The sequence below is a fragment of the Musa acuminata genome, chromosome BXJ2-1 (genome assembly GCF_036884655.1).
Source record: "Musa acuminata AAA Group cultivar baxijiao chromosome BXJ2-1, Cavendish_Baxijiao_AAA, whole genome shotgun sequence".
NCBI classification, from domain to species: Eukaryota; Viridiplantae; Streptophyta; class Magnoliopsida; order Zingiberales; family Musaceae; genus Musa; species Musa acuminata.
Genome location: NC_088338.1, coordinates 5,829,154 through 5,854,561, shown reverse-complemented (window position 1 = coordinate 5,854,561; position 25,408 = coordinate 5,829,154). Strand labels below are relative to the sequence as shown.

Sequence of the window (25,408 nt, the reverse complement as noted above, 5' to 3'; positions counted from 1 at the left end):
AAGAATTATATAATTATATTAGGGTCGTGTTCATAAGTCAATTTAATGCCTAAGTCTTTTAAGAATCGAACACTAAAGAATCCCTCCCCTCCTCTCGAGAATATAACTAAGAGGTATATTATAATGATATTTTGGATCATTACACTCAAGGCCATTGCTTATTAAATTTGGAGAACATGGTGTAGTTATAAGTGTAGTTGTAATATCTGAAGGGAGAATTCATGTTAGGCATATAGTAGTGAGGTCTCAATCATTGGTATTGAGGTATCGATTGATGTTGGGGAGTTATATGCTATCAATCCTTACGTTATTATTCTTATATCATTTGCCCATCATCTTGCCTCAGCATATGCAATGGAATGTTGAAATTTATATTTGACTATCAACTAAGATGACTCGACCATCTTGTCATTAAAAGACATATTTTGGGCTAATTTGATTATATTGTGGTTGATTGAAAGACGATCGATTTAGCCAAGCTATCATTACAACGGAGTATTTGGATTGATTTCATTATACTATCCTTAAATTAAAAAAAGTGCTTTGAAATGATTTGATTATGCCATCATAAAAAATAGCACTTTAGGTCCATTCAACCAGATGGGAGCTCGCACCTTAATTGCTAATGAAACGAGGGATTATTGTTTCATATAAGAGGCTCGAATAACATGTAAAACACATTAAATTTAGTGATAGTTGCTCGATTGTAGCATTAATGGTGATATGATTGGAGAGAATTGAAGATAAAGATGTATTCTTCACACTCACTCCTCTGATCATAAAAACTTCACCATCACTGTGTGGAAGACATTTCAGAAATTGACAATTCTATTGATCTCTCTCTTATATCATTTATAACATGTTTATATAATATCTAAATATACAAGATGCGTTCATGTTTAAATATGATCTATTCTTGAGCATAACATTTGATGATTTGCATGCGAGTTCTCATCCGTTTCTTCGGAATAGTTACATGAGATTACTAAGCTATTTATACATAAATATATAAATAGAATCAATTATATTGATTGTAACACATTCTGGAGAGATTTGTGCATTTGCATACAAATCCATTAAAACTCAGTATGCCACAACAAAACTTTTATACATAAACAGAAAACAAAATTAAGAGCAATTTCAGTACATAACATATTATGTTTCATGAGAATTCCACTATAATCATGTAATAAAAACATAAATACAATTCGCCGGCACAACTTATTGGCCATAAAAGAATGTCTGCATCCACACGATTTAAGAAATAGCTAATGAAAAACCTCACATAAAACAAAAAATAAATAAATTCTTGCAGAGAAAAGTTCTAATATTCTACTCGACCAATAATATATAATGGAATCAAATAATAATAATAATAATGTAATAATAATAATAGTATTAGAAGTAATGAATGAATTGGTAACACCCCACAGGATCTTACTTGGAGTCTTTGTGGGAAGAATCCCTGTGGCTTTGTCCGGCCAACGCACTGGAAGTCGAACTCCCGTTGCCATTGCCTCCGGTAGTATCATCTGAGGATGCCGGAAGTAGGTTCAGGTCCAGCCCTCTCCTCCTCGGCCTTGTAGTCCCTTCCGCTGCCATTGTCGATGTCGATGCCCCCACCACAGTCGTCGCCAGTGTAGGAGTCGGCTTGACCTCCGACGGCCCTGGTTCCTTGCTCCCTCGCTTCCTGGCTCTCCTCCTGCCGGCTCTGGGACCATACTCTCGTGCTTCTTTGGCCCTCTCGTAACAGCCCTTCTGGCTCTTGTGGCTGGCGCGGTGGCCGCCGAGCGCCTGCCGGGTGGGGAACTCCCGGTTGCACCCGCTGCAGACGAACCTCCTCTTCCGCGGCGCCTCCTCTTGCCCCGACAACAGGAGCAAGGAGTCCGCCACCTCCTGCTCCGCCCCCGGGCGCATGGACGGCGGGAGTATCCCACGCCACTTCCTCAAGGGGTGGCTCCGCATGTGCCCATGCAAGGCTTTCACTGAACCGAAGGCCTTGTTGCAGACGTTGCACTGCTGCAGCCCGGACGGCTCGGCCTGCTTCGGCCGCCCCCCAGGACTAGGGCCACCGGCGTCGTCGTCCGCCGCCTGTTCCTCCTCGTCATCGTCCCCGGAGAAGATGGGCTCCGCGTCGACTGTGTGGGCAGGCTTGAGGGGCTTATCGCGGGACGGATCGTCGCCGTTGTCGTCTCCGTCGCCACCACCGTCACCCGCGAAGCTGCCGGGGTGGACGGGAGCAGTGGGGGCATGCGCGGCACTCATGGTTTGCGAGTGCAGTTACTCCGCTCGGCATGGAAGCGACTCGGGTGAGTAAAAGGAGGTGAACGGTCACGTCTCTTAGCGGTTGTGTGCCGTTTGACCAGTCACGTCTCTTACGGAAACTTTGATGATGCTGTCGACGTACGGCAAAAGAGAAGGTTCATCTGCAACATGTGCAAGAGGGAGTTCCGTACTTGGCAGTCGCTTGGCGGCCACCGCGCCAGCCAAAAGGGCTGTTACGAGAGGGCCAGAGATACAAGAGAGTACGGTCGTAATGACGGCAAGAAGAGAAGAAGGAAGCGAGGGAGGGAGGAAGCCGGATCGGACCGTCTGAGGCCGACCTAGTTGATGCAGCTGCAGCTGCAGCACCACCACCAGCAAGATGCAAGAGTCCGGTCCTACAGCCGATGGGTGTAGAACAAGGAAGAGAATGATAAAGGAAACTATGGAGATGTCGGAGGAGGCCAAGCCTATTGAGGCAGCTGCGGCGGAGGAGGCGTCGCAGGAGAATAGGTACATCTGCAGTTGGTGCAACAAGGAGTTCCCCACCAGGCAGGCGCTCGGCGGCCATCGCACCAACCACAAGGACCAAAAGGGCTGTTCCGAGAGGGCCAAAGAAGCAACAGAGTATGATTCTAGAGCCGACAAGAAGATGACGGGGACGAGAAAGAAAAAGGAAACAGAGTCGTCGGAGGGCAAGCCAATTGAGGCAGTAGCGACGCATCCTAATTGGACAAACTATCTTCGCATTCACCCAAGAGATAAGCATTAAAGTACTTGGTGTGTATCTTCTTCGCATAAGATACATCCGCTTAGGTTATAAGCATTACATTATTTGATATATCCTAATTGGGCAATGTATCTCTCGACGCTTAATATGTTTGCTTAAGATATAAGGATCAAAACATTTGATGTATTTAATTGGGTAAAGCATGTAGCATCTAGTGGCATATAAGCATCAATGTATCTTATATACCCTGAGCAAACAACACCTCTGATGCATCTATCTTAAACAAAGACATTTGGTGCCATCGAGTTTCCAAAATGAACATTGCACATAGACATTGGGAAATCCTTAACTCGAAGCATAAACAGGAGCAAATGATATAACGTTTATAATTCTTATCCAACTTCAAACGCAATAATATTCATAAAAATGAATTAGATCAAAATTGATATTTACAGTAGTTAAGTAGAGAAGGAAGAAAAGACAGAGAGAGAGAGAGAGAGAGAGAGAGAATTGGGCTGTTATAATATTGATCGTCGGTCGCAGTATACAATACGTGTGCCCAACTGTCACCCGAAAGCTACGAGGTTGATGACGCAGCTCCATCTTCATCTTTGTATGACGCCCATAATACTGTTAAATACTTAACCGAGAGACAAAGCAAACACAACCAACTCGGTGCTGCTTCCTATGCAAAGCCCGAGGGAAGAAGAGTCTTCACGCAGATAGCAGCAGCTCGTGGCAATCTAAGCACACAAATGCCTCTTGCTCGCGGTGCCGTGCTTGGCATCTTCTTCTTGTAAAGCACAAGCGCAGACGATGCAGCACATCCTCAGGCGACCTGCATGCCAGTGTGACGGTGCACGTCGAAGGTCAACGTGCAATCTATTCTTTTGTTTACTTTCTTGAGTACGTCGGAAGTGGATTTGTAGGTTGTGACGGACGATGGCATCGTCCAGCTCACGTTGTCGAAGCCTAGAGGTTTCGTTAGGGGAGTCAAATACGATGCAGTTGATGATTTACTTGAAGTTAACGTAGATGACGATGGGTGACGGAAATGGTACTCCTATCTTCCCCCATATCATCCATCCATTGGGATAGGTAGCAAAAAAAAAAGTTTGAACTTTAGTTCATCAAAAGTCATATACGAGCCATTACTTGCGGCTGCATGAAAATGTTCGACATGAAGCTGATGAAGTTATAGGCCCCCATCCTTGTTTGCTTAATTCTTTAACCTACTCCAATGGGTGTATGGCCCATTTTTGTTGGAAAAAAAAAGCTCAATCTAATCTTATATGGGAAAATAGAAAACTACTCTCGTGAGACAAAAAATGCCCAACCCACTCTCTTTGGAAAGAAAAATATTGATCGATGCATGATGTGTTCTCCAGGACATAAATATTAAAGCGTCTAATGCACCTTGAATGAGCAAAACATCCCCTTGCATGTAGTGTAATTGCCTAGAACATAAATATCAAGGTGCTTCATGCACTCTCACTGAGCAAAGCATCTCCCTAAGATACATCCCCCCAACACAAAAGCATCAAAATGCTCGATGTATCATAGTATACATCCCCCAACACAAAAGCATCAAAATGCTCGATGTATCATAGTATACATCCCCCAACGCAACAGCATCAAAATGCTCGATGCATCTTAGACAAATCATCTACCTACACGTTAGGAAATAAGAACTAAAAGAAATAAGAATTAAAAGCATTCGATATGCCATAATCAGACAAAGCATTTTTACTGTGAATGATATCTCGAATCAGATCGAAAGTATTAAAGCATTTGATGCAGTTTATTTGATCAAAGAATTTACTCATATATGATACTGCCTAAGCCATAAATATCCTGCCTAATATATCTTCCGATGCATCCATCCAGAGCATAAGAATTGTTAGGCAATTGATATATTGATATCAATACGATACTTATTTACAACCAATCGGATTCCGACTTCTTCCTTAAGTTAAAGTTTTCAAGTATCATATTGTTAGAAAAAGACGGCTTAGGTCAAATCAGCTCCACCACATCATCGAGGGAAAGATCAAAGTTGACACTAATATAATAAAAGAAAGTTTTTCTAAAACATATTGGAAGTAGTATGGTATATAAAAATAAAAAAAGGTGACAAAGATCAAATCGAAAGAGAGAAAATTGGGATGTTATAACATACTGGTTAGAAAATTGATTCATCTGTTGCATTATATGATAAGTGCGCCGAATTGTCACACGAAAGCTACGTGATTCATATAGCACCCACCTCCGTCTTCATCTTTGCAGGACGCACATAATGCTTCGACCGAGAGCCGAAACAAACCCAACCAACTCGGTGCTGCTACCTATGCAATGCCCGTTGGAGTCTTCACTCAGATAGCAGCAGCTCGTGGCAATACAAGCTCACAAATGCCTCTCGCTCGCACGGCCTTGCATGGCATCATCTTCATGTGAGTAGAAGCTAACAGAGATACACCATACTTGCATCAGCTGTTTCCTTATACCCTCTTTCTTAATCCGTCATCACTGCATGCAGTGATATCCTTACCAGCTTCGCTTGTTCAGGCAGCGACCCGCATCCGGCCGTGGCCGCCGCTGTGATGGTGCACGTCGAAGGCCAACATGTAATCTATCCTTTTTCTTTCTTTAAATGGTATGCAGTAATACCAGTAGTAGTCTGATGAGCGATGTGTATTGACGGAAGTGGATTTGCAGGTTGTGATGGACAATGGCATCGTCCAACTCACGTTGTCGAAGCCCCGAGGTTCCATTACGGGAGTTAAACACCATGGAGTTGGTAATCTCCTGGAAGTTAAGAACAGAGAAGACGGTAGAGGGTATGCTAATATATACCTGCAATTAATCTGTTTTGATCCCTCAAACACATATCGATCTTATCACCCACTGGTGATGCAGGTATTGGGATGTTGTTTGGAATCGATCAGATCCAGATTCAGGCATTTTTGATATGTGAGTGTAGCTGCTCATCTCTCTCTTCCTCCTCTAACCTTTCGGCCTTTGCTTACCATTTCAACTAACTTACAGAGTACACGGAACAGAATTTGAAGTAGTGCATCAAGTTGCAAACCAGGTTGAGGTCTCTTTCAGAACACAATGGGATCCCTCATGATGGGGAATATTCTGCTACCACCCCAACAGCGGCAACCGACCTGGCACCTTCGAGTCAACTTGGCGCATGCACATGGTATGACCTTGAAGTTAAGGTATCGTTGGTTTAATAACTGAATTGAATATTTATGTAAAATCAATACATGATAATTGATGAAATCGTTTGCCACCGGATATGTTTTATATCTTTTCATTTAATTTGAATGATTTATTTATACTTATACCTGATGACATTTTATATGATGTAAGATGATACAAAGGTCTATGTGATATTATGAAGTAGGGCATCATAATCCTCACACTTAGCATTGTACCAGTAGAGATTTTTGGGCTTGCGTGATGCTTGTAGGTTCAGTAGGTCAAGTAGATAGCTTATGGTAGCATGAAGATCAAAGATTTGATTAGTTTGAAGATATCATTTTTTGAGCATGTTATCATGTGATGTTTAGGCTCAGTAGTATTATCGGGTTGTATTAAATGTATGAGAATTGGTGAAGTGTTAGTAACATATATCATATCAAGTTGATGCACTTTGATATTACTTGGTCAAGGAGAAGACAACGACATCATTTGTAGTATCGAGAGTGTGTCATTTTATCGAGTATCATAGAGTGAATTGAGTATCATAGAGTGAATTGATGGAGAGATAGATGAAAAAGTTATAAAGGGGTTGAGGTACAGTTGAACTAGAATAATAGGAAAATATAAATCTAGAGAAGAACGGCTAGTTGATGTAGTGAGAGGTGTGCTTGAAGAATCCTTCCCTCTCCAGATCTGTCGATCGACCCCTATTCTCTCTCCTTCGCGCTCCACGCTCTCTTGAAATTTATAGAGAGAGGGACCGGCGGAAGGAGGCAGAAACGCTTCGGAGGAAGAAAAGTGTTTTAAAAAAATGATCGATTCGGAAGCAAAAGGCACGAAAGCGTTGCAGAAATTTGTCTGCATGGGCTCACTCCGCAACTTCGTTCCCTCTCAGCCATTTATTTCTTGAACCCATTTATTATTCTTTTCTTGGTTTATCAGCTTACATATCAAACCATTTCTAATAATGGATTTTAGCTTCATCAGATATGATACGGATGTGAGTTATATGTGTTGGATTAGATAAACCTTATCTAATCTTTGATAAGCTATTTTTAATACTATGATACAATTAGCTCTACACTTTGAAGTTAGTCACATTGATGTGGGACTGCTCTGTTTAAATGTCATATGTGGTATGTTTATTTTATATATATACATATACATATACATTAAAACAGAATTGAAAGCAGAGCCGAATTATAATCCGTAACCATATATATATATATATATATATATATATATATATATATATATATATATATATATATATATATATATATATATATATATATATATATATATATATATATATATATATGTGTGTGCGCGTTCCTCTAGTCGTGATGGATGGTGAGGATCGACCGGATGACAATTTGTCTTTGGTGATATAATAATTATCTATAGTTAAAATAAAGTTGATAGCAGAGCCGAATTATAATCCGTACCTAACTACACACATATATATATATTATATGTATATATATATACCCAAATACACACATATATATATACATATATATATTATATGTATATATATACATATATATATATATATTATATATATATACATATATATTATATATATATATATATATATATGTGTATTTGGGTACGGATTATAATTCGGCTCTGCTATCAACTCTATTTTAACTATAGATAATTATTATATCACCAAAGACAAACTGTCATCCGGTCGGTCCTCACCATCCATCACGACGAGAGGGCCGCACCGCCTTGTTTACGCTGTGTGTCGGCGGTCCAACGTTCGTTCGCCTCCCATCAACCGGTCAATTGGCCTCCCCTCTCTCTCTCTCTCTCTCTCGCCCGTCTCTCGTAAGTGACGATTTCGAACTCGAACTCGAACTCCCCCTATCGCTCAAATAGGCGGACGCTAATCGCCTTCTCGGCTTTGAGCCATCTCCTCTTTCCTTCGTTCTTTCTGTTCGATTTCGAGCTCCGCAAAGCGATTCTGTTGTTATTTTATGATTCTTGATTCCCGTGTGACGTCTGCTGGTTTCCGCGAGGCTGTTCGCCACGCGAATCTAGGGTTCCACGGGTTCGCAACATCGCCAGAATCGTTGCTTTTGGTTCTCTTTCTCTTGGATTTGGGTTTAGATTGTGTAGTCGGAAACTTTAGCATGTTTTGTTTCCCATCTTTGTTTTACCCCTTTGCTGCAGAGTCGCGTCGATCTTGTGATCTTGAAGGTTGAAGTCGGAATTGATGAGTGGTTTTATCGCCAAATGTGGTCTTCTTTTAATCTGATGAGAACACTCGTTGGATTTGCTAGCAGCCCATTGATTGGATAAGAGATGTGTTTGCTGGTCTAATTTTGGCTTGAATTATGCTCCGAATCGGTGAGGGCTCAAGTCGTTCTTCCTGATGAAGATAACTGAGCAGCTGTACTGGAGTCTCTTATCTTACTCCCTGCCCATTTGGGCCACGGCCATTGGTGGTGTCTCGATGCTTATCACACTCTTCCTTTCCATGTTCCTTCTGTTTCAACACCTTTCTGCATACAATAACCCGGAGGTGGTTCCAGTTCTTCTCTTGCTTGGTTTGATTAATAATGTGCTTGGAGTGCTTGTTCACTTGTAATCTTACTGTTGTTTGGACTACCTTCTTGCAGGAGCAGAAGTTTCTAGTTGGTGTGATCTTAATGGTCCCTTGCTATGCCATTGAATCCGTAAGTTCTTTTATCACTGGAAGATAGGTGAAATGTGGTGATCTTATTCTATGCCATTGACTTGGTAATTTTAGCGATTACCTGAATGATATGAGTTTTTGACTTGTATCTGTATCTTTCAACTTTACATACAACCAATTAGGAAATAAGGTTTAATATTTCAGACCAAGACAAACCACAAAAGTAAAGAAATGGCGTTTTCTTTTGAGTTCTACATGGTGCCTTTTCGTAATGGTGATGTTTCAATAGTGTGTATTTGGAACACTGCTGATTTCTCTTGTTGTTCTTAATGTAGTATGTGTCACTGGTGAATCCATCCATCAGCGTCGATTGTGAGATTCTGCGTGATTGTTATGAGGCCTTTGCTATGTATTGCTTTGGAAGATATCTCGTGGCTTGCCTGGGTATGCCTTTCACCTAGAGGAAACCCTAGTAGATGATCTGACTGTAATTCTTATTTTCTGAGGAAGATTATTGATGGGTGACTTCTCCTTCAATCTATGTTTTGGTTGTTCTCTTTCTTGGTAGCTATTGTATCCATTTCCTTATGTTCACAATGACTTTTTGGGGCTTATGTGGCTATAAGGTAGCATTTTTCCATGTTGCCTGATGGTTTCTTATTTGTTCTCTTAATAAGGCATCAACAATATGCTTTGTGATAGTGCTATTACTTTGCAACATTGCTGATCACTTTGTATTCATGCTTTGAATGGAACAAGAATTATTACTTTGCTAAGAGATCTTTAAACCATGTTGACAACTTATGACTTGTAATCTAACTTTTGATCTTTTTTTCTCTTGGTGTTTTTTTTTTCAAAAGTTAGAGAGTGGTGTTTAGCTCACAAATAGTCTGGAAAAAAAATATTATGCTTGCTAATGTTGTAGGGTGGTGTTTGTCATTTCAACCATATATCTGTTCCATTTATTTTAGATTTCTATATTAGTGCAAACATTTGCACCACTTTAAGGCTCCTCCTATGCAATTTTACTAAGAGTCCAGGTTCATGGAAAACTTTTCTTTTCTTGCAAGGGTGAGGCTATGTACAATAACTCTCCCCAGATCATGCATTAGCACGTGCTTTGTGCACTGAGCTGGCTTCTAGTAGACATATTCCTCCTATTATTATTAGGTTTCGATTCTTTTTTGTTGTTCTTTCATGTATGAATCTTTTGTGAGTCATAATATTGCAGTTGATACATGTATGATGGATCTCAAGACCAAATCAATTATTGAATTTGAAAATTGAAGCTTTAACCTATGTAGTTCTGTTTCCATGTTTCAATAATTTTTCTGGTTTTTTCATAGTCTATGCTGGTGCATTTTATCTTGTGAAGCAGTTAGTCCATCATCCAGCATTCTTTTGCACCTAATACTTTACAATAGGGGGCTTTTAGTCATATGCATGGATCGAGTCCATGTGTTACCTTTGATGTACTTTCTGTTCTTGTATGCAGTCTATGTACTGTCATGCATCTTCATGACATCCTCAACTAACGTATGCAAGGTTTTTGAGGCTGCCCTAATTTTGGATGAGTACAAATCTTGTTTTCAGTTTTATCCAAGAGATACTAGCACACCAGGATATGATTGGCCTTAGGATAGTTTTTCTATACTGGCAGAAATTTTGTTATGGAGTCACATGTTGAGAACATCATTTATAACAAATGATAAAGAATTATAAGTTTGTACATCTCTAGATTCAGTTTTGTGGATGACTAGAACAATTGGCAACTGGTCACATGGTTATTCAGGTGACCAAATTTTTTTGTGGGCAGCTTTATGCATTAAGATGGCCATATTAGTCGGTTACCACTATTTGCAAGTACAAAGCGGGTGCTTATATGTGGAGATTAACACTCAAGTTCAAGTAGCTATAGCGTTGTTACATATGTGAAATAGTGGAAACATGTAGGACTTGCCTAATCCTAATAGCATGATGAGAGACGTTTAGTTGTTCTGATATGAGCATGTACTGTATTTGCCTGATAGAGTTAGGTACAATTTCTGATTGCACTCCTCCTTCTGTAGGTGGGGAAGAGAGAACAATTGAATTTTTGAAGAGACAGGGTGCTGCAAGTTCGAACACACCCCTATCAAAGGACGCTTTTGAGAAGGGAGTAATAAAGCATCCTTTTCCAATGAATTACATTTTGAAGCCATGGAAATTGGGAGAGTGGTTTTACCAAATTATCAAGATTGGAATTGTGCAATATGTGAGCTTTTACCTGAAGAATGTTAGATCTTTCTGTATAATGGGCAAATTAATAGAATCTAATGTTGTCCTTCGTGTACAGATGATAATAAAGACTACAACTGCCATTTTAGCTGTATTTCTTGAAGCTTTTGGAGTATACTGTGATGGACAGTTTACATGGAGTTGTGGGTAAGTGAAACTGAGTTGATATGTTGTGAAAAATTAAAACAAGTGCAGTGTTAACTGTTATGTGTTTGAGAAAACTGAAGTAACGTTTCTTTTAAAATCAAGTGGCATCTCTGTGTTAAAAATGCTTAGTCTTCATAATCTGGTTGACATAGACTTAAAGTTCACATGCACCAAAGTTGTTAATTAATAATGTTGATTGGAGTTTAAGCATTGTATAACTTAAAATAGGATATTCCTTATGTGCTATTTTCCCCCAATAAGCTATTACTGTGTTTCCTGTCCATAGACTGCTTTGAGTTTTTTTTCTAAAATTTTAATTGATGCCTTCTATTGCAGGTATCAGATGTGAAGCATATAGGAGCATGCACAGCATATGCGTTTAGTCATAACAGAACAATTTTATTGTCAGAACTAAGTATTTCATATTTATATTGTTTATTTCGGTTTTGTGCTCTTGGCTTGTGAAATATAAACTAAGAAAACTAGGAGGATAGAAAACTACATTCATGTCAAACTTTCAGGCATCCTGAACTTCTTTTATCAGAATTTCTTGGATAACTTCCAAACTAACAACCTCTGCCAGGAATGAGATTGAAAGGGCCTTTGTTTTATTAAAATTGGTACTACCAAATGGCAAACTTGTTTAGAGATGGATGCCTGTGGCTCTCAGTATTTCTGGGATGATTCATAAAGCTAATATTAGCAGCACTGTAGAACAATAGTTATTTTTTCTTGTCATTTTGGTGTTTAAAAGAGTATATCCTGAGATGGCACCTTTAACCAATAACAGTAGATTTTTCATGTTGCATTTTTTGACTATGAGAAAATGCCTGATCCTCAATATGAAATTTTTTTATAGCCTTCACCAATCAAAACAGTTTTTATACTGTCACAAAATCCATCATGTGTGTTACATGCCACTTGTCTCATTTTTTTGGATGCAACGTGACAAATTTTGGGTTTTACTTGATTATGTAGGTACCCTTACATGGCTGTTGTTCTCAATTTTAGTCAATCATGGGCATTATACTGTTTAGTCCAATTTTATGCAGCTACAAAGGATGAATTAGCACATATGAAACCACTCGCAAAATTCCTGATGTTTAAATCAATTGTCTTTCTAACATGGTGGCAAGATGTGGCAATCGCACTACTTTATAGTTGGGGTTTGTTCAAGAGCCCCATAGCTCAAAGTTTACATTTCAAATCAAGTATGCAGGACTTCATTATTTGTATAGAGGTAATTTTGTCATTTCCTTGAACTTAAATATGCATATAACATATGGGCTTTGCTATTATAGATTTTTGTCATTTAACAGTATAATCTTTGTGGATATCCTTGAAATTGCATTGGGCTTATATAATAATGTGCATTGTCGATGACATTGAATCGCCTTCTGTTTTGGGTAAAGCTAATTATATATTGTCCCTTGTAATTAGCTACTTTTAACATCTCGGTTCAAAGGTTATATTGAGATATTTATACTTACAAAAGTGAAACATTTAATCCCATTGCTCCAACAAAATTTTTCTCTTTCTTGATTTTTAACTCTATAAAATTATCTTTTTAACTCTGTATGGGGATTTCAATGTTTCACTTTCGTAACTATAGAAATCTCAATGTAACTTTTGAAGGTATAGGGATCGGGATGCTAAGGGTAGCTAATTACAAGGGGTAATCTGTAATTAGCCCTTTTGAGTATGTTAGAGAGAAAATTGTTATAGTTGTGCTTTTATTTTTTATTTGAATTAGTCGTTTAAGAAATGGAAAGAAGTTGATTGTTGATGAAAACATGAAGTTGCTATGTGAATGTTTTGTGTTTTCTTTTCTGAAGATGTCTTGTTCTTTGAAGGAATCAGATACCTTTATGATTGCACTCATACTTTATTTTTCTGATGAAGTCCTGTGAAATTTCAGTACAATCAACTTGTAAAATATTTTTCTTTTTTATCCATATTTTGGAAGCCTGAATCAAATACTGAATCTCTAACAGATGCTTTTGTTCTTCCAGCACAGATGTGTGTTGCTTCCATTGTGCATCTCTATGTTTTCCCTGCCAAGCCATACAAGCTAATGGGCGACTTCTTTGCTGGAGGTGTATCAGTTCTCGGGGACTATGCATCTTTGGACTGCCCTTTAGACCCTGATGAGGTCAAGGACTGTGAACGACCTACAAAACTTAGACTTCCCCAACCTGGTGTTGGTGCCAAGAATGTAACACCTATTAGAGAAAGTGTTCGTGACGTTGTTCTTGGCGGAGGAGAATATGTACGTGTAGTTCTCTCTCACTATTGCATCTCACCAACATTTTTCCTGTCAAGGTTTACAATTCCAGATTGGACTCATTTCAGAAAACTTTTATCCAAGTGCTATGATCTACTAATAGAGAATCTATGTCAAACACATCAGTGTGTAGATTGTCCTCTTGTAGTCTGCATCTATACTTGAGAATTGGTGGTAATGGGCGTTACACGTCCGATATCTTTTCATTATAACGAAGTAAAATGTGGGCTTTCAATGATGAAACATAATACTGATTTTTTTTTTATTACATATCCCCTTTTTATTGCCAAGTAGTTACTTAAATGTTGATTATGCCATTCCTTTTGTCCAAGTTTCTCTTTCTTTTTCACGCCTGATGAAACAGGAAATTGTGTGACTTTAGCCCCCATTTCCATGTTTTTACATCATTGATTTTAAGTAGTCCACTGCCATCATGTTGGGAGGGAAAACACAAACATCTTTAGTGACATGATTCTTTGTGTTTTAACATTGTTGATAATCCTAATTTCTGTGCCATCACATACATCATACATTAAATCACATGATTTCTTTAGTCAGAGCTGAAGTTACACACTGTTGTTTTTATATCATTTACTACTGTAACTTGTCAATTGGTTAATCAATCAGATTACAAAGTGTATTGACAAGTCTTTTTTAGCCTGTGAGGAGAATCCTGATTAGTTGTGAATCCAAACATGTTTCAGATAAATTTTAATAATCCTCATCACAGAAAAAATCCTCAGGATAGTTTGGCTATCCTTGTCTTTGATTAGAGTTGAAACAACATGATCAGGTAAGACAGCATCATAATTATGGTATTAATGCTGCTACTACCAAATTTGATTAAGGTAAAGTTGCCTTTTAATTTGGTTGGCATCACAATAACCTGAATCTATGGTTCAAGAATTAACTAGAAAAGAGGTATACATATTTAGAAAGTGTAGGCACAGATGGAGAATTTAACTGCTTATATTAGTGTGTCCTACTTTTGATGCAGAAAACATTGTACCACCACAAATTGGTCTTCTTAATGAAGCTTGTGTTGTCTTTTGCAGATCGTGAATGATTTGAAGTTTACGGTCACCCACGCAGTCGAGCCCATGGAGAAGGGTTTGACACGATTCAACCAGAAGCTTCACAAGATATCTCAGAACATAAGAAAGCATGATAAGAAGCTAAGAACCAAAGATGATGGTTGCATAGGCTCATCTTCTCCCACTAGGCGAGTTCATGGAATTGATGACCCATTATTGGATGGAAGTATTAGCGACAGTGGCTCTAAAAGAGGAAGAAGACGTCGTTGGAAATCAGGATATACAAGCGCAGAAAGCGGGGGAGAGATTAGTGATCATGGTCATGGCCGGCATGAGATCCATGGACACAGGTGGATCACTCGGGACTGAGGACATCCTTTTACCAGTAAAGCACTAGTGTATTTGGCCACCGACATCATTATGTGCTTGCAGAGATGTACAATGTTGGTTTCAGCGGCAAGCCTATGCATTTTTCTTGGCCTTGTGTGGAAGAAGTCAGGCAGTTTGCATTGCAGCGGTAAAAAGCCCATCTGCACTCTTGGATATACTCTACTTATGATGAAGCAGGAAATATTGGTATTTGACAATACCTGTCCGTCAAATTTGTTATCTTCATGTATCGTCAATAGCCAAATCATCAAGATTTGAGAGCTGCTTTTCTATTACAAATCTCTTCTCCCCCCCCCCCCCCCCACCCCAACAAAAGAAGCTTTTTCATCGGCATTTTCATCCTCTCAATAAGATCAAGCGAACTAAATCTTTTGTTTGGTTGTCATTTATAAAAATCATTTGATGTGAATGATTATTATTGTTATTGTTATTGTTATATTCATGTAAAAGATTCCATGTGTATATAAATGTGGGTGTCATAGTTGGTTGGTGTGCAGTATTTCCATTCGGCCTAAAAGTCGTAAAGGTACAAAATATCCCTTTTGCCTTTACGGCTTCTCACCTTTTAGCCACTTCTTTCATGGCCTTTTAAATCATGCTTCTCAGGAATCATCAGTATCAATGATTTATACAAGTCATAGCAATTTGGAACTTTTTATGCCCAGATGACAACTGAACTTGGAAAGTCAATAGATAATTTAGTGGAAATAATACTCTTTCCACTAACACTCGAAGTGATGATTATTCTTGTTGAAAGATCCCAAAATTCCACCATCTACGTAAGGAATCATCACTGTGCCTGTTAGATTCCTTTCCTAGGTTTGAATCATCTTCATGACACCCCCTTCTGTATCCATTCTCTCTTCGGTCTATTAGCTAATCTGGCATTTTGTTAGATACCAACTTCCTGCTATATATCATTAAGACATCAGCTTTCTACAAAACCCAACAAATTAGATATTTCCTTTTTCTTAAGCCAGTTGTTAATTAATATATTATTAATCATTTTAAGAATATATTAATTAGATGTGTCGTTGAAAGTGCGAAACATCAAATCATTTTATGAAACTTTATATACAAGTTTAGTATGGTAGTGTATCCGAACACATTGTCTACCTAACTAGCTCATCTCGGATTGAGAGTTTAAAATCTCATTTCATCACCGAAAATGATGATGTATTTTGGGTTGAAAGTTTGAAATATCATTCATTTTATACAACTTTATATCTATCTAAAATACAAGTTTAGCATGATGGCGTAAACATTTAGTCAGATTATAGATTATTATTGTAAGATCATTTGATCGAATCCTGGTGCTTCTTATCTCTTTACTTCCAAAATAGATTAAAATTGAAATTCTACTTCCAGCAATCGCTGTAGATATTGATAGTTACACGTGAGACAGTGTGGAGACCTTCCAAGACTAAACAAGCAAATGTTGAACCATCGGACATCCAAAAGGAATAGGAACACCACCAATTCGGTGCGCGCTGGTTCCACAATCCCACATATTCGTTACTATGAATGCGTCAGAGAGCACAACACTTTTTGATTTGATGATGAACGCCCCCCAAACAATCAAAATTACAACATACAAAAACGTGACCACTCTTTACAAGCGCAGTGCTGCCATCCACGCATCATCATCATCATCATCATCATCAACTTGCTCGGTGTGGTTGGTGAGTGGCGACAGCGATGCCCGGCCCGCCATTCTCGTGCCACGGGTGCAGCGGCGAGCGACCGTGCACCGGAGTGTGGCCGCGGCTGCGAGCCACCGCCGGCTGCGAGGAGGCATCGCGCGCCTCCCTTGACCTCCCCTTTATTGCTTCGATGCGCTCGAGCGTCTCCACCACCACTTTCATGGACGGCCGGCTCTTGGGATCGCCAGCGAGGCAGCTCAGAGTGAGCTGAGCCGCCTGGAGCGCCCCCTTTGAGGAGTACTGCCCCTCCAGCCGCGGGTCCATCAGCCGCGCCAGCTTCCTCCTGTCAGCCAACATCGGCCTCGCCCAATCCACCAGGTTGTGCTGCCCGCTCGGGCGGTTGGCGTCCAGCGCCCGCTGCCCGGAGAGCATCTCCAGCAGCACAACCCCGAACCCATACACGTCGCTCTTCACGTACAGATGTCCTGCTCAACGCAACAAATCAATTCACCGAGGACCGACGACAAACACTTTGCAGGCCATAATGTGTAGAAATGCACAGTCATGATCGCGTCAATCCACAACGGGTAGATCAGAGGACAACTCGACACATACCTGTCGCAACATACTCTGGAGCAGCATAGCCGTAGGTGCCCATGACTCGGGTGGTGACGTGCGAGTCGCCGCCGGTCGGCCCGTGCTTCGCCAGGCCGAAGTCAGAGAGCTTGGCAATGTAGTTCTGGGAACAAGACAGAGAGCAGTGCAGGATTAGCTCACCGCGCCTCGAGGGAGGAGACATGGAGGTGTAAGTGATGACAGAAGCTTACGGCGTCGAGGAGGATGTTGGAGGCCTTGAAGTCTCGGTAGATGACTTGCTTATCCGAAGAATGCAAGAAGGCGAGGCCTCGAGCTGCTCCGATGGCTATCTTCAGCCGTATGCTCCAAGACAGTGGCTCGAACGCTGCCCCCCCTGCGGTGCCACAAGACCCAGCGAATAGTAAAAGGAAGCAGACCACCTCGAAGAGGAGTGAGTGCACAGAAAAAGCAGAGCACTTTAGTGTCATGTCATTGATCGATAGAGCCATTGATCTCAGTGATTGGTGCAAGAAAGGTGGCCACAGGTGACAGCATCAAGTAGGGAGGACTCACTTCGGAAGAGGTGGTTCTCCAAGCTGCCCTTTGACATGTACTCGTAGACGAGGAGGAGCTCCTTATCCTCCCAGCAATATCCCATTAGCTTCACTAAGTTTGGATGTGACAGCCTCCCCAGGAAATTGACTTCAGACTGCAACCACAACCAACGACGAGTGCGCGCCAATTAGGTCACATAGCAGAATGACAACAAATGATCTCCATTTTCTCTTTGCAGGGGAAAGAAATTAAGTATAATGTAGAGAATTATTATTATTATTATTATAAGATTTACATGGTTCGAAAAGTATAATTATAAAAACTTAAACTTAAATTCCTTTGAATTAATCCAGATTCGAAGAACTTTTATCGTTCCTTTGAAAAGAATTAATCACCAAAGAAAATTCCTACAAGCAAGCTTATATATTTGAATAATTAAATTTTAATTTTAAGTAATTAAAAAAAATATACTTCGATTTTTATCTTCCAAACTAGTTTGGTTTTAAAAATCTAAATATACCTATCAACCCCAAACCCTTATAAAGTGTAACATTTCAGTTTAGTTCCACATGGAAAGTAGGCTAACACTTAATCTTTGATCTAACGAATATATTATTATTAGTTTCAACTTAATAGATCAATTATCTCATCAGCATAAAAGAATTATTGAGAAAATACCACATCTAAAAGCTTATTTATTTTGCATAAAAGATGATATTTTAGTAGTTAAATTAAGACATCTAATAATCTGTCGTATAATGTGAGATATTTCTCTAAAACTACCTATAGGCTTATTGATGTTGAGATGGATCCGAAAAAAAAGGGAGGGGATATCGATGTTTGATGTGAGATGGATCCGGGATATCACTGTGTGAAACTATTACCGGAGTCTCACATGCACCATACTAAGATTTGATCTGAGTCAAATTAGGGTTTGATAACGATATCAAACCTAACTTTAACTTAAATATTTTGAGCCCTCGGTTAGCTTTAGCATTAATTATAAATCACTAGCATTAGCATCTCAAACTTGTGCTTTTCATATGTCAGCTATATGATTCAGAGCAATAACAAACAATCTGATGAGCTGTACATTCAGTAACAGTGAGAGGATTGCAAGGTTGGTTTTTTTTACTCTTGAGATCTATTGATCAGGTAAAACATAGAAAGCAAATTAAAGTCTATTATCTCTATTATCATGTAAAATCCTGAGAAGGAAATGGCTTTAGAAAGAGGAGAACGAGCAGCTACTCGAAAGAGAAAGAGGGGAGAACAAAAAACGTAAGGGAAAGGCACAAAAGAGTTGAGCACAGGGAGATCACCTGCCATTCCTCCAACCCTTGCATGCTTTCGGGGTTCAGCTTCTTCACGGCGACCACGATCCCCAGCCCGCTTTTAGCAGGGTTCAGCGTCTTCTCCTCCACCCATCCCTTGTACACCCGCCCGAACCCACCTTCTCCGAGAACAGTCTCCGGCTTGAACCCCCTCGTCGCGCTCCTCAGCTCCGCGAAGGTAAAGATGCGAAGGTTCGGCGCTTCCAGGATCCGGCCCTCGGGAAACACATCGTCGACGCTCACGCCGCTGCCCGTGGACTGCCCAAAGGTGCTGCTGCTGAGGCTTGACAGCTTCCCGGTCGTCCCCGTGCTGCTGCTCGTCTTCGATGCCAACCGTACTGCAACTCCACAGGACGAGGAACAAAATTGGGGGAATTGAAGCAGACGGGTAAATTTTGACGGAATCAAAAGAGATCTGCTTGGTCAAAATCAAAAGATTTGACTAGAAATTCTCGAGCCCCGGTTTGGACCGATGAACACGGAATCGTTCAAACCGTAGCAGAAGACCTTGAAAGAGGCAATGAAGATCGATCGCAATTGCATCAAAAGCAAGTAAATTGAAGATAGCGATAAGGGATTTTGATGACATGGGATTAAACCAGCCTACAAACCCTATCCGAAACACGCATAAAGATCGAAACCTCAAGCAATCTTGGCGAGATAAGAACAGGTACAATCTTGATTGATGATACAAGTGCATAAAGAAGGGATCTTTGCTGTTTGATCTTGAGCTATAATACCTGGACTGGTATCTGCAGGGCTCGGAGATCTTGTAGAAGAAGACCCGATGCAGTTCCCCATGCCCTATGTTCACCTCCCCGCTTCCTTCGTCTCTCTATGTTTCTTCCTCTCCAATGACTTGGCTGCAAAGGATCGAGGGGCGATGTGAGGAGAGAGAGAGAGAGAGAGAGGGGAAGAAGGAAGCCGAAGGCGGATGATTTATTAGCTCAGCTGTCCGGAGTTTGGAGTCTTCGTTTGACCAGTCGCCGCAATAGTCAACAAGTCTAAGCCACCAATGGCGTGCAAAACAGCCACGGATTCCTCTTAGCCTTTTCCAATGCCATCAGCTTAGAAGAGAGGCGCATTTGGTTGACGCCAAATGTACTTGCCATTCATATGATGGATTTTAATGACCAAAGTTTGCTGTCCTCGTGCCATCCATTTAGCATCAAATTGAACGTCAACATAAAGTTGACACGTCTATATATATATATATATATATATATATATATATATATATATATATATATATATATATATATATGTGTGTGTGTGTGTGTATATATATATATGGAAAAATCAAATTAATAATAAAATATAGTTGTTAATGTCAAATTTGAATCAATGTAATGTATTAAAACTGATCCAAACTGGCCTCCATGGACTTACTTGGATGTCTACTATGATGATGGAGGTGATTTACTATATATATCATGGATAATTGGGTACATTTCCTTCAACTTGGAATAGTATAAGACATGTTGCTTCATGTGGTATCGGCTCCAATTGCTTAGTATGCAGGGAAAAAGTTAAGACTCTAATTTCTTAGTTAGTCGCAACATAGACTATGGTTATAAGAGTTGGTCTGACAGTGGCGGATTAACAATATACAAATAAGCATGTTCAAATTATGACTCATTAAATACTGTCAATACACTTATGAATCGACTATTTAGACTAACATATGAGTCCAAATTATGCTCAGAGTGCGTTTTACAACGCATGCTTACAATAGCCTATAAAAATTGTCGTCAATGTCAGAGAGCATCTTAATGTCGCATTCATGATTTCTTACTACCTTTCTGCGATGAGTTCACCAAAACGACTGCTCATGGAAAGCATATATACATAATAAATTTCGATACACCATAATCATAGGCACATAATAAAGTTAATTTCCAATATACACATACGTAATAAGCATATGATGTTGCCAAATTAAATTAAAAATGTTAGGTAGATGGTACCTATTGGGCTCCCTTTGGTAGTCTCTGTCACTGTTCCTTTGCCATCTAGTCTCCAATTCTCTGTCATCACAGATATGGACAAACAAGAAGTCAATATCGAACTTTAAATAAATGTATTCCATACAATCGACTTAATCAAGAAATTAGTGCCTTTGCCTTTGCAAAAAAATAAGCATCCATGTTCTTTCAAAATATAATGACTAGAAGAGCGAGTGATAACAATGATCCATGACAATGATCCATGTAAAAGAGCTACATAACTTAATAACATCATACTTTATAATCCATGAGTGTCTAATTTAAATCATCCCTGTAGCAATCTCTTCCAAGCAATTTCATGCTTGCAAATTGGGAAAAATAATAGATGTTGATTTCTGTTTTTTTTCCTGTTTTACATCAGACACCAACTAAAGAAGTGGATCATCACAAAGATGAAAGGATAATAGATGCACAAGATATCATTGTGAGCCTTCAAACTCTCAAACTAAGACAAAAGGATTAAGGATCCCAAGACATATCAACATACTAGCTGTTAAGTGTAGGTTTGACTATCTGCAGTGATCTCTTCGACTATCTTCCACAAGGGACTTCAATTTACGGATCCACAGCTTCACAACATTGAGTCTTCATTGATGGAATTTTTTTCTTCGTTGAAAATAGAGGATGCAAATGCACAGCCTGTAGATCTGTCTCAATCTGTTCATCAATTTAATGGTCCCATGAGGTCAACAATGTGAAGGACATGTAGATTTAATGGACCACGAAACCCCCTTCTATAAGTCATAAAAATAAACTATCTTTAGAGAATCTAAATATGAAGACAATATCATCTTAATGGATACTCCATAGATTAGCATTCAAGCCTGTTGTAATACATGGATCCATATGCTTCACATGGCAACAAGTCTACCTTTGTAGAACATGACTTCATCGAAGTCAAAAACCAATTAATTGCCGTAGCTTTGGTATGTCATGTAGTTGATGTCTTCCACAATCATCTTTCTTTTGCTATTTGGGATGAGCATAGCTACAAAATCATTTAACTGACAGCAACCAGAATGGCTGGATGTTCTTTTTCTTGCATCTCTGAATCAAATTCTACTAACATCAAGGTGTCTTGTCTTAAAGGCTATATAAGTGTGTATGTTTCTTGCAATAGCTATAGTTCAAAGTATTGCTTCATCTCATGCATGTCACCTGTTGCAATCATCACCTAGAAAGGGAGCTAATAATAACTCTAAGAATCATGCCTAATTACACATGATCTAATTTTTTAGTTACAGAATACCAATGACCAGATTTTCACTGAATCAAGCTAATCTCTGTTCAAATACAGCTCAGAAGCCACCACCTAAAAAAAAAAAAGAACATAGATCTTCATGCACCAAGGCGATTGTTACACAAGCAAAGTCAATAATCTTTTAGAACTTAGAAAGCAAGTAATTCTATCTATCAGATGTGCCAGGAGAGAGATTAAAGGTCCTTCCAGTAAGTGTGATGTCAAAAATTCATATTCAACAATCACTGATGGGGAGATGAGGTGCCTTGAACTAAATAGGGAGGTAATCAAGGGGGGCCAACCTGGGATCTGAATGCTAGCATTTGCTTTTGTGGAATAATACATAGTGATCAGTAGTGGACTATCTGGATTAAGTTTTGCATGCCATCAGAAAGAAATTTGCATTCACCTCCACCTGATACTATAATATGATGTAAAAATAGAAATTATCTCTACGAACGGTACAAATTTGGAAAAGTGGCTCAAGGAGGAATATGATTAACAAAAAATTAGTAGTATGATCGTGAAATCTCTCATTGGCTATAGCATATGGATGATATGAAAGGTCAAAAATGATCAAGCTTTCAATGGAAGTAGGACAAGTTCGTCCTCCACAGAGTATAAAGCAGTGTCTTACATTATGAACAGCATATTAATGCAAGGATTTGAAAGTATTTAGGAAAAGATATGTCATATTTCACTTTGATGGAAGAAGCCAAAAGATAGATGGTACAAACTCAACTTGGACAGGGCATTCAACAAGTGAAGCAAAGATAGAGAATCCAAATTTGTACTAAGATCAAACAATGGGAAATGCATTTTGGCATGATGCAAATATACATTCAAGATAAGTTCCTTGTATAAATCATGATCGTCAAAGAAAGGATTGTATATGCTCTGCACAAAGGCATGCAGAACCTTATGACTGAATTTTATGCTGAAATACTTCTAAAATCTTAAACAAAGTGAAAACCCTCCATAGTTTCTTATTAATAGCATCAGGAATTTTTTAAAATTTTCTTGAGAAGTTTCGCGAATGATAAATAAATTTCTCATGTTTGTAGAGAAATGAACAGAAGAGCTCACTGGTTAGCAACATTTGCTAAAATAATAGGATTTGGAGGGATGAATGACCTTCAATTAGCACTCTTTTCTGTGTTCTGACGAGCAGAACATGGTTTGTACTAGAATGTTAAATTTATATAATCATAATTATGATATAAACGAGATGCTAAGTTAGAGTATACATGGCTAGCCTAATCACATTGAGAAGAGAACATCTTCAAATTTGTGATCTGAGGAGAACATGAAAGCAACTTAAGACTGAGAGGAACCAACAAGAAATTCTCTAACCTCATGCAGAAGCATCTGATTCCATCTCCGAAAGCAGAGACAATGTCCTCTCATCCAACCTCAATCCAGTCATCTCTGCTTCTTTACGCACCTGCCTGCACTTAGCCAACCTCCCTGAAGCTGTATAAACCTTGATCATGTCATGGTAGATGTCGCAGGTGGGAGAGAAGCCAGCATCCTTCAACTTTGAAAAGTACCGAGTGGCTCTCGCTAGATCATTCATAGCAACCAGTAGCCGGATCATTACCCTGTAAGCTGGGAGATCCAGGAGGCAGCCTGAGCTCTCCATCTCCCACACCAAAGCCAGAGCTTCCCGGTGCTTCTTCTCGCAGTATCTGCTGTGTATGACCGTCGTGTACATCACCACAGTGGGATTCCTTCCGCTCTGCTTGTACCAGCTGAACAGATTCTCCACGGCTTCGAACCTCCCAAGCTTGATGCAGACCTTCATTATGGCTGTGCAGTCCTGCGGCTCCAGATCAAAGTCGTCTCTCTCGCCGAGCTCGTCCAGCACTGCCGACGCGAGCCTGTAGCCATCCGGAGTCTTGCCAGCCTCCGCGATCAGCTTCGCGTAGATGCTCGGGTCGAGTGTTCGTTTGTTGTCCTTGGCGAATAGCAGGATCTTGCGCGCGCGGTGCAGGCGTCCCGCTCTCAGGAAACCCCTGGCCATGGCTTCGATCACGGTGCGACTGGCGGAGTTGAGATATTTGCCCATCTCCGACTCCATTCGCAGCTGACCGCATCTGGCCAAGACTTCGACCGTCGAAGCAAGGGTTCGATCGTCGGGGAACAGCGAAGGCTGCTTCTGCGCCCAGCACAGGGTCTGCAGGGCTCGCTCGGGGAGGCCCATGTGACCCAGTTCTCGAATCGTCATCGAAAGAGAGCCCTTCCGAAGGAACCTAGTCCACCGGTCGAGCACCTCGCAGGCGTCGCTGTTGGCGGGAAGAGCCGCGATCTCCCTAGCGATGCCGATGAGAGCTTCCGGATTCTTGTGCACCCGATCGGCGAAAGATGACCGCGGCGCCAGCACTGAGCGGGAGGCTGACCGGACGTGACGCTTTAGCGTTGGAACCCTCGAGGGACGGATTTCGTAAGGCGAGGGGAGCGGCAGCGGCCGCTCTTTCACGGGCTTCGGGGCCTTCTGCAGCATCGGCCGTTCGAAGAGGGCGGAGATTGCCTCAAGCTCTTCGGGGCTCCACTCCGCATTGTCCACGGACAATTCCGCCGTGTGTTTCTCGTCCCCATCCCGAATGTCGTCGAGTGGCCGAGCACCGCCATCGACCATCTCGGATGGCAACCGGGAGGTTCCTGGGTCAGGCGGCAGCTTGGCGCGGCGTGGGTAGCGGGGAGTCCCGCGCAGCTTCCGCCGGGAAGGAGATGCGCTCGGACGGAACTGAGCAAGAAGACGGAAAGGGATAATTCCATGGCTCAGTCGGAGCTTATGCCCGTGGATATCCAGCGTTGTCGAACGAACACGGGAGGAAGCTGCAACCAAGCATTCCATCTCACCCAATGAGGGATCTCAGAGAGGGATTTCTCCGAGCAATTTGTGCGCAAGTGATACCATCAATCGGGCACAAACCCCACCCAATCGGGGCGATCACACAAAACTGTCGGCAACACGTACTCGACCGGCCACCAAAAGACGACACCACTTTGTATTTGGGGAGTCTTCAGCGCATAACACCACCTCGCAACGCATAAGCGCCGAGCCAACTGC

The 25,408-nt window shown here is 40.6% G+C and overlaps 4 protein-coding genes across 11 annotated transcripts; 1 reads left to right on the top strand and 3 right to left on the bottom strand.

The window, feature by feature from the left end:
- Window positions 1–1,437: 1,437 nt before the first annotated feature.
- Window positions 1,438–2,265, bottom strand: LOC135597935 (zinc finger protein ZAT2-like). The gene has a single exon (XM_065091442.1). It carries the CDS (start codon window positions 2,263–2,265, stop codon window positions 1,438–1,440), a length of 828 nt encoding a protein of 275 aa, XP_064947514.1.
- Window positions 2,266–7,896: 5,631 nt separating this feature from the next.
- On the top strand, window positions 7,897–15,405 carry LOC135585772 (protein LAZ1-like). Of its 5 annotated transcripts, none has more exons than XM_065092693.1 (9): window positions 7,897–8,038; window positions 8,384–8,735; window positions 8,833–8,889; window positions 9,185–9,293; window positions 10,919–11,103; window positions 11,185–11,273; window positions 12,252–12,513; window positions 13,291–13,542; window positions 14,613–15,272. In XM_065092693.1, exons 2-9 carry the CDS (start codon window positions 8,586–8,588, stop codon window positions 14,958–14,960), a joined length of 1,452 nt encoding a protein of 483 aa, XP_064948765.1. In that variant the 5' UTR covers window positions 7,897–8,038; window positions 8,384–8,585; the 3' UTR covers window positions 14,961–15,272. The 5 variants fall into 5 exon arrangements, with proteins under 5 accessions (XP_064948765.1, XP_064948767.1, XP_064948768.1 ...); XM_065092695.1 differs by having other exon boundaries at window positions 7,898–8,038; window positions 8,497–8,735; window positions 14,613–15,108; XM_065092696.1 differs by having other exon boundaries at window positions 7,914–7,991; window positions 8,497–8,735; window positions 14,613–15,108.
- Window positions 15,406–16,308: 903 nt separating this feature from the next.
- On the bottom strand, window positions 16,309–20,057 carry LOC135598613 (probable serine/threonine-protein kinase PIX13). The gene is made up of 6 exons (XM_065092690.1): window positions 19,830–20,057; window positions 19,078–19,427; window positions 17,774–17,909; window positions 17,452–17,594; window positions 17,240–17,363; window positions 16,309–17,109 (listed from the first exon to the last, which is right to left on the bottom strand). The coding sequence occupies exons 1-6, from the start codon at window positions 19,888–19,890 to the stop codon at window positions 16,643–16,645; spliced, it is 1,281 nt and encodes a 426-aa protein (XP_064948762.1). The 5' UTR covers window positions 19,891–20,057; the 3' UTR covers window positions 16,309–16,642.
- Window positions 19,879–25,407, bottom strand: LOC103989085 (pentatricopeptide repeat-containing protein At2g01860). 4 transcript variants are annotated; one of them, XR_010481615.1, is made up of 3 exons: window positions 23,689–25,407; window positions 21,057–21,116; window positions 19,879–19,952 (listed from the first exon to the last, which is right to left on the bottom strand). XR_010481615.1 is itself a non-coding variant. In XM_009407842.3 (2 exons), the coding sequence occupies exon 1, from the start codon at window positions 25,190–25,192 to the stop codon at window positions 23,690–23,692; it is 1,503 nt and encodes a 500-aa protein (XP_009406117.2). In that variant the 5' UTR covers window positions 25,193–25,407; the 3' UTR covers window positions 21,405–21,752; window position 23,689. The 4 variants fall into 4 exon arrangements, 2 of the variants coding, with proteins under 2 accessions (XP_009406117.2, XP_018682811.2); XR_010481616.1 differs by lacking the exon at window positions 19,879–19,952 and adding an exon at window positions 20,682–20,914; XM_009407842.3 differs by lacking the exons at window positions 19,879–19,952; window positions 21,057–21,116 and adding an exon at window positions 21,405–21,752.
- Between the last annotated feature and the right edge of the window lies 1 nt (window position 25,408).

Bases quoted from the DNA above. Each gene is read 5' to 3' on its own strand.
- LOC135597935 (XM_065091442.1), bottom strand. From the start codon at position 2,265: ATGAGTGCCGCGCATGCCCCCACTGCTCCCGTCCACCCCGGCAGCTTC.
- LOC135585772 (XM_065092694.1), top strand. From the start codon at position 8,586: ATGAAGATAACTGAGCAGCTGTACTGGAGTCTCTTATCTTACTCCCTG. The intron at 9,294-10,918 runs GTATGCCTTTCA...CTCCTTCTGTAG, and splicing joins ATATCTCGTGGCTTGCCTGG to GTGGGGAAGAGAGAACAATT. The intron at 12,514-13,290 runs GTAATTTTGTCA...CTTCCAGCACAG, and splicing joins ACTTCATTATTTGTATAGAG to ATGTGTGTTGCTTCCATTGT.
- LOC135598613 (XM_065092690.1), bottom strand. From the start codon at position 19,890: ATGGGGAACTGCATCGGGTCTTCTTCTACAAGATCTCCGAGCCCTGCA. The intron at 17,595-17,773 runs GTGAGTCCTCCC...GTGGCACCGCAG, and splicing joins GGAGAACCACCTCTTCCGAA to GGGGGGCAGCGTTCGAGCCA. The intron at 17,110-17,239 runs GTATGTGTCGAG...TGCGTTGAGCAG, and splicing joins TCCAGAGTATGTTGCGACAG to GACATCTGTACGTGAAGAGC.
- LOC103989085 (XM_009407842.3), bottom strand. From the start codon at position 25,192: ATGGAATGCTTGGTTGCAGCTTCCTCCCGTGTTCGTTCGACAACGCTG.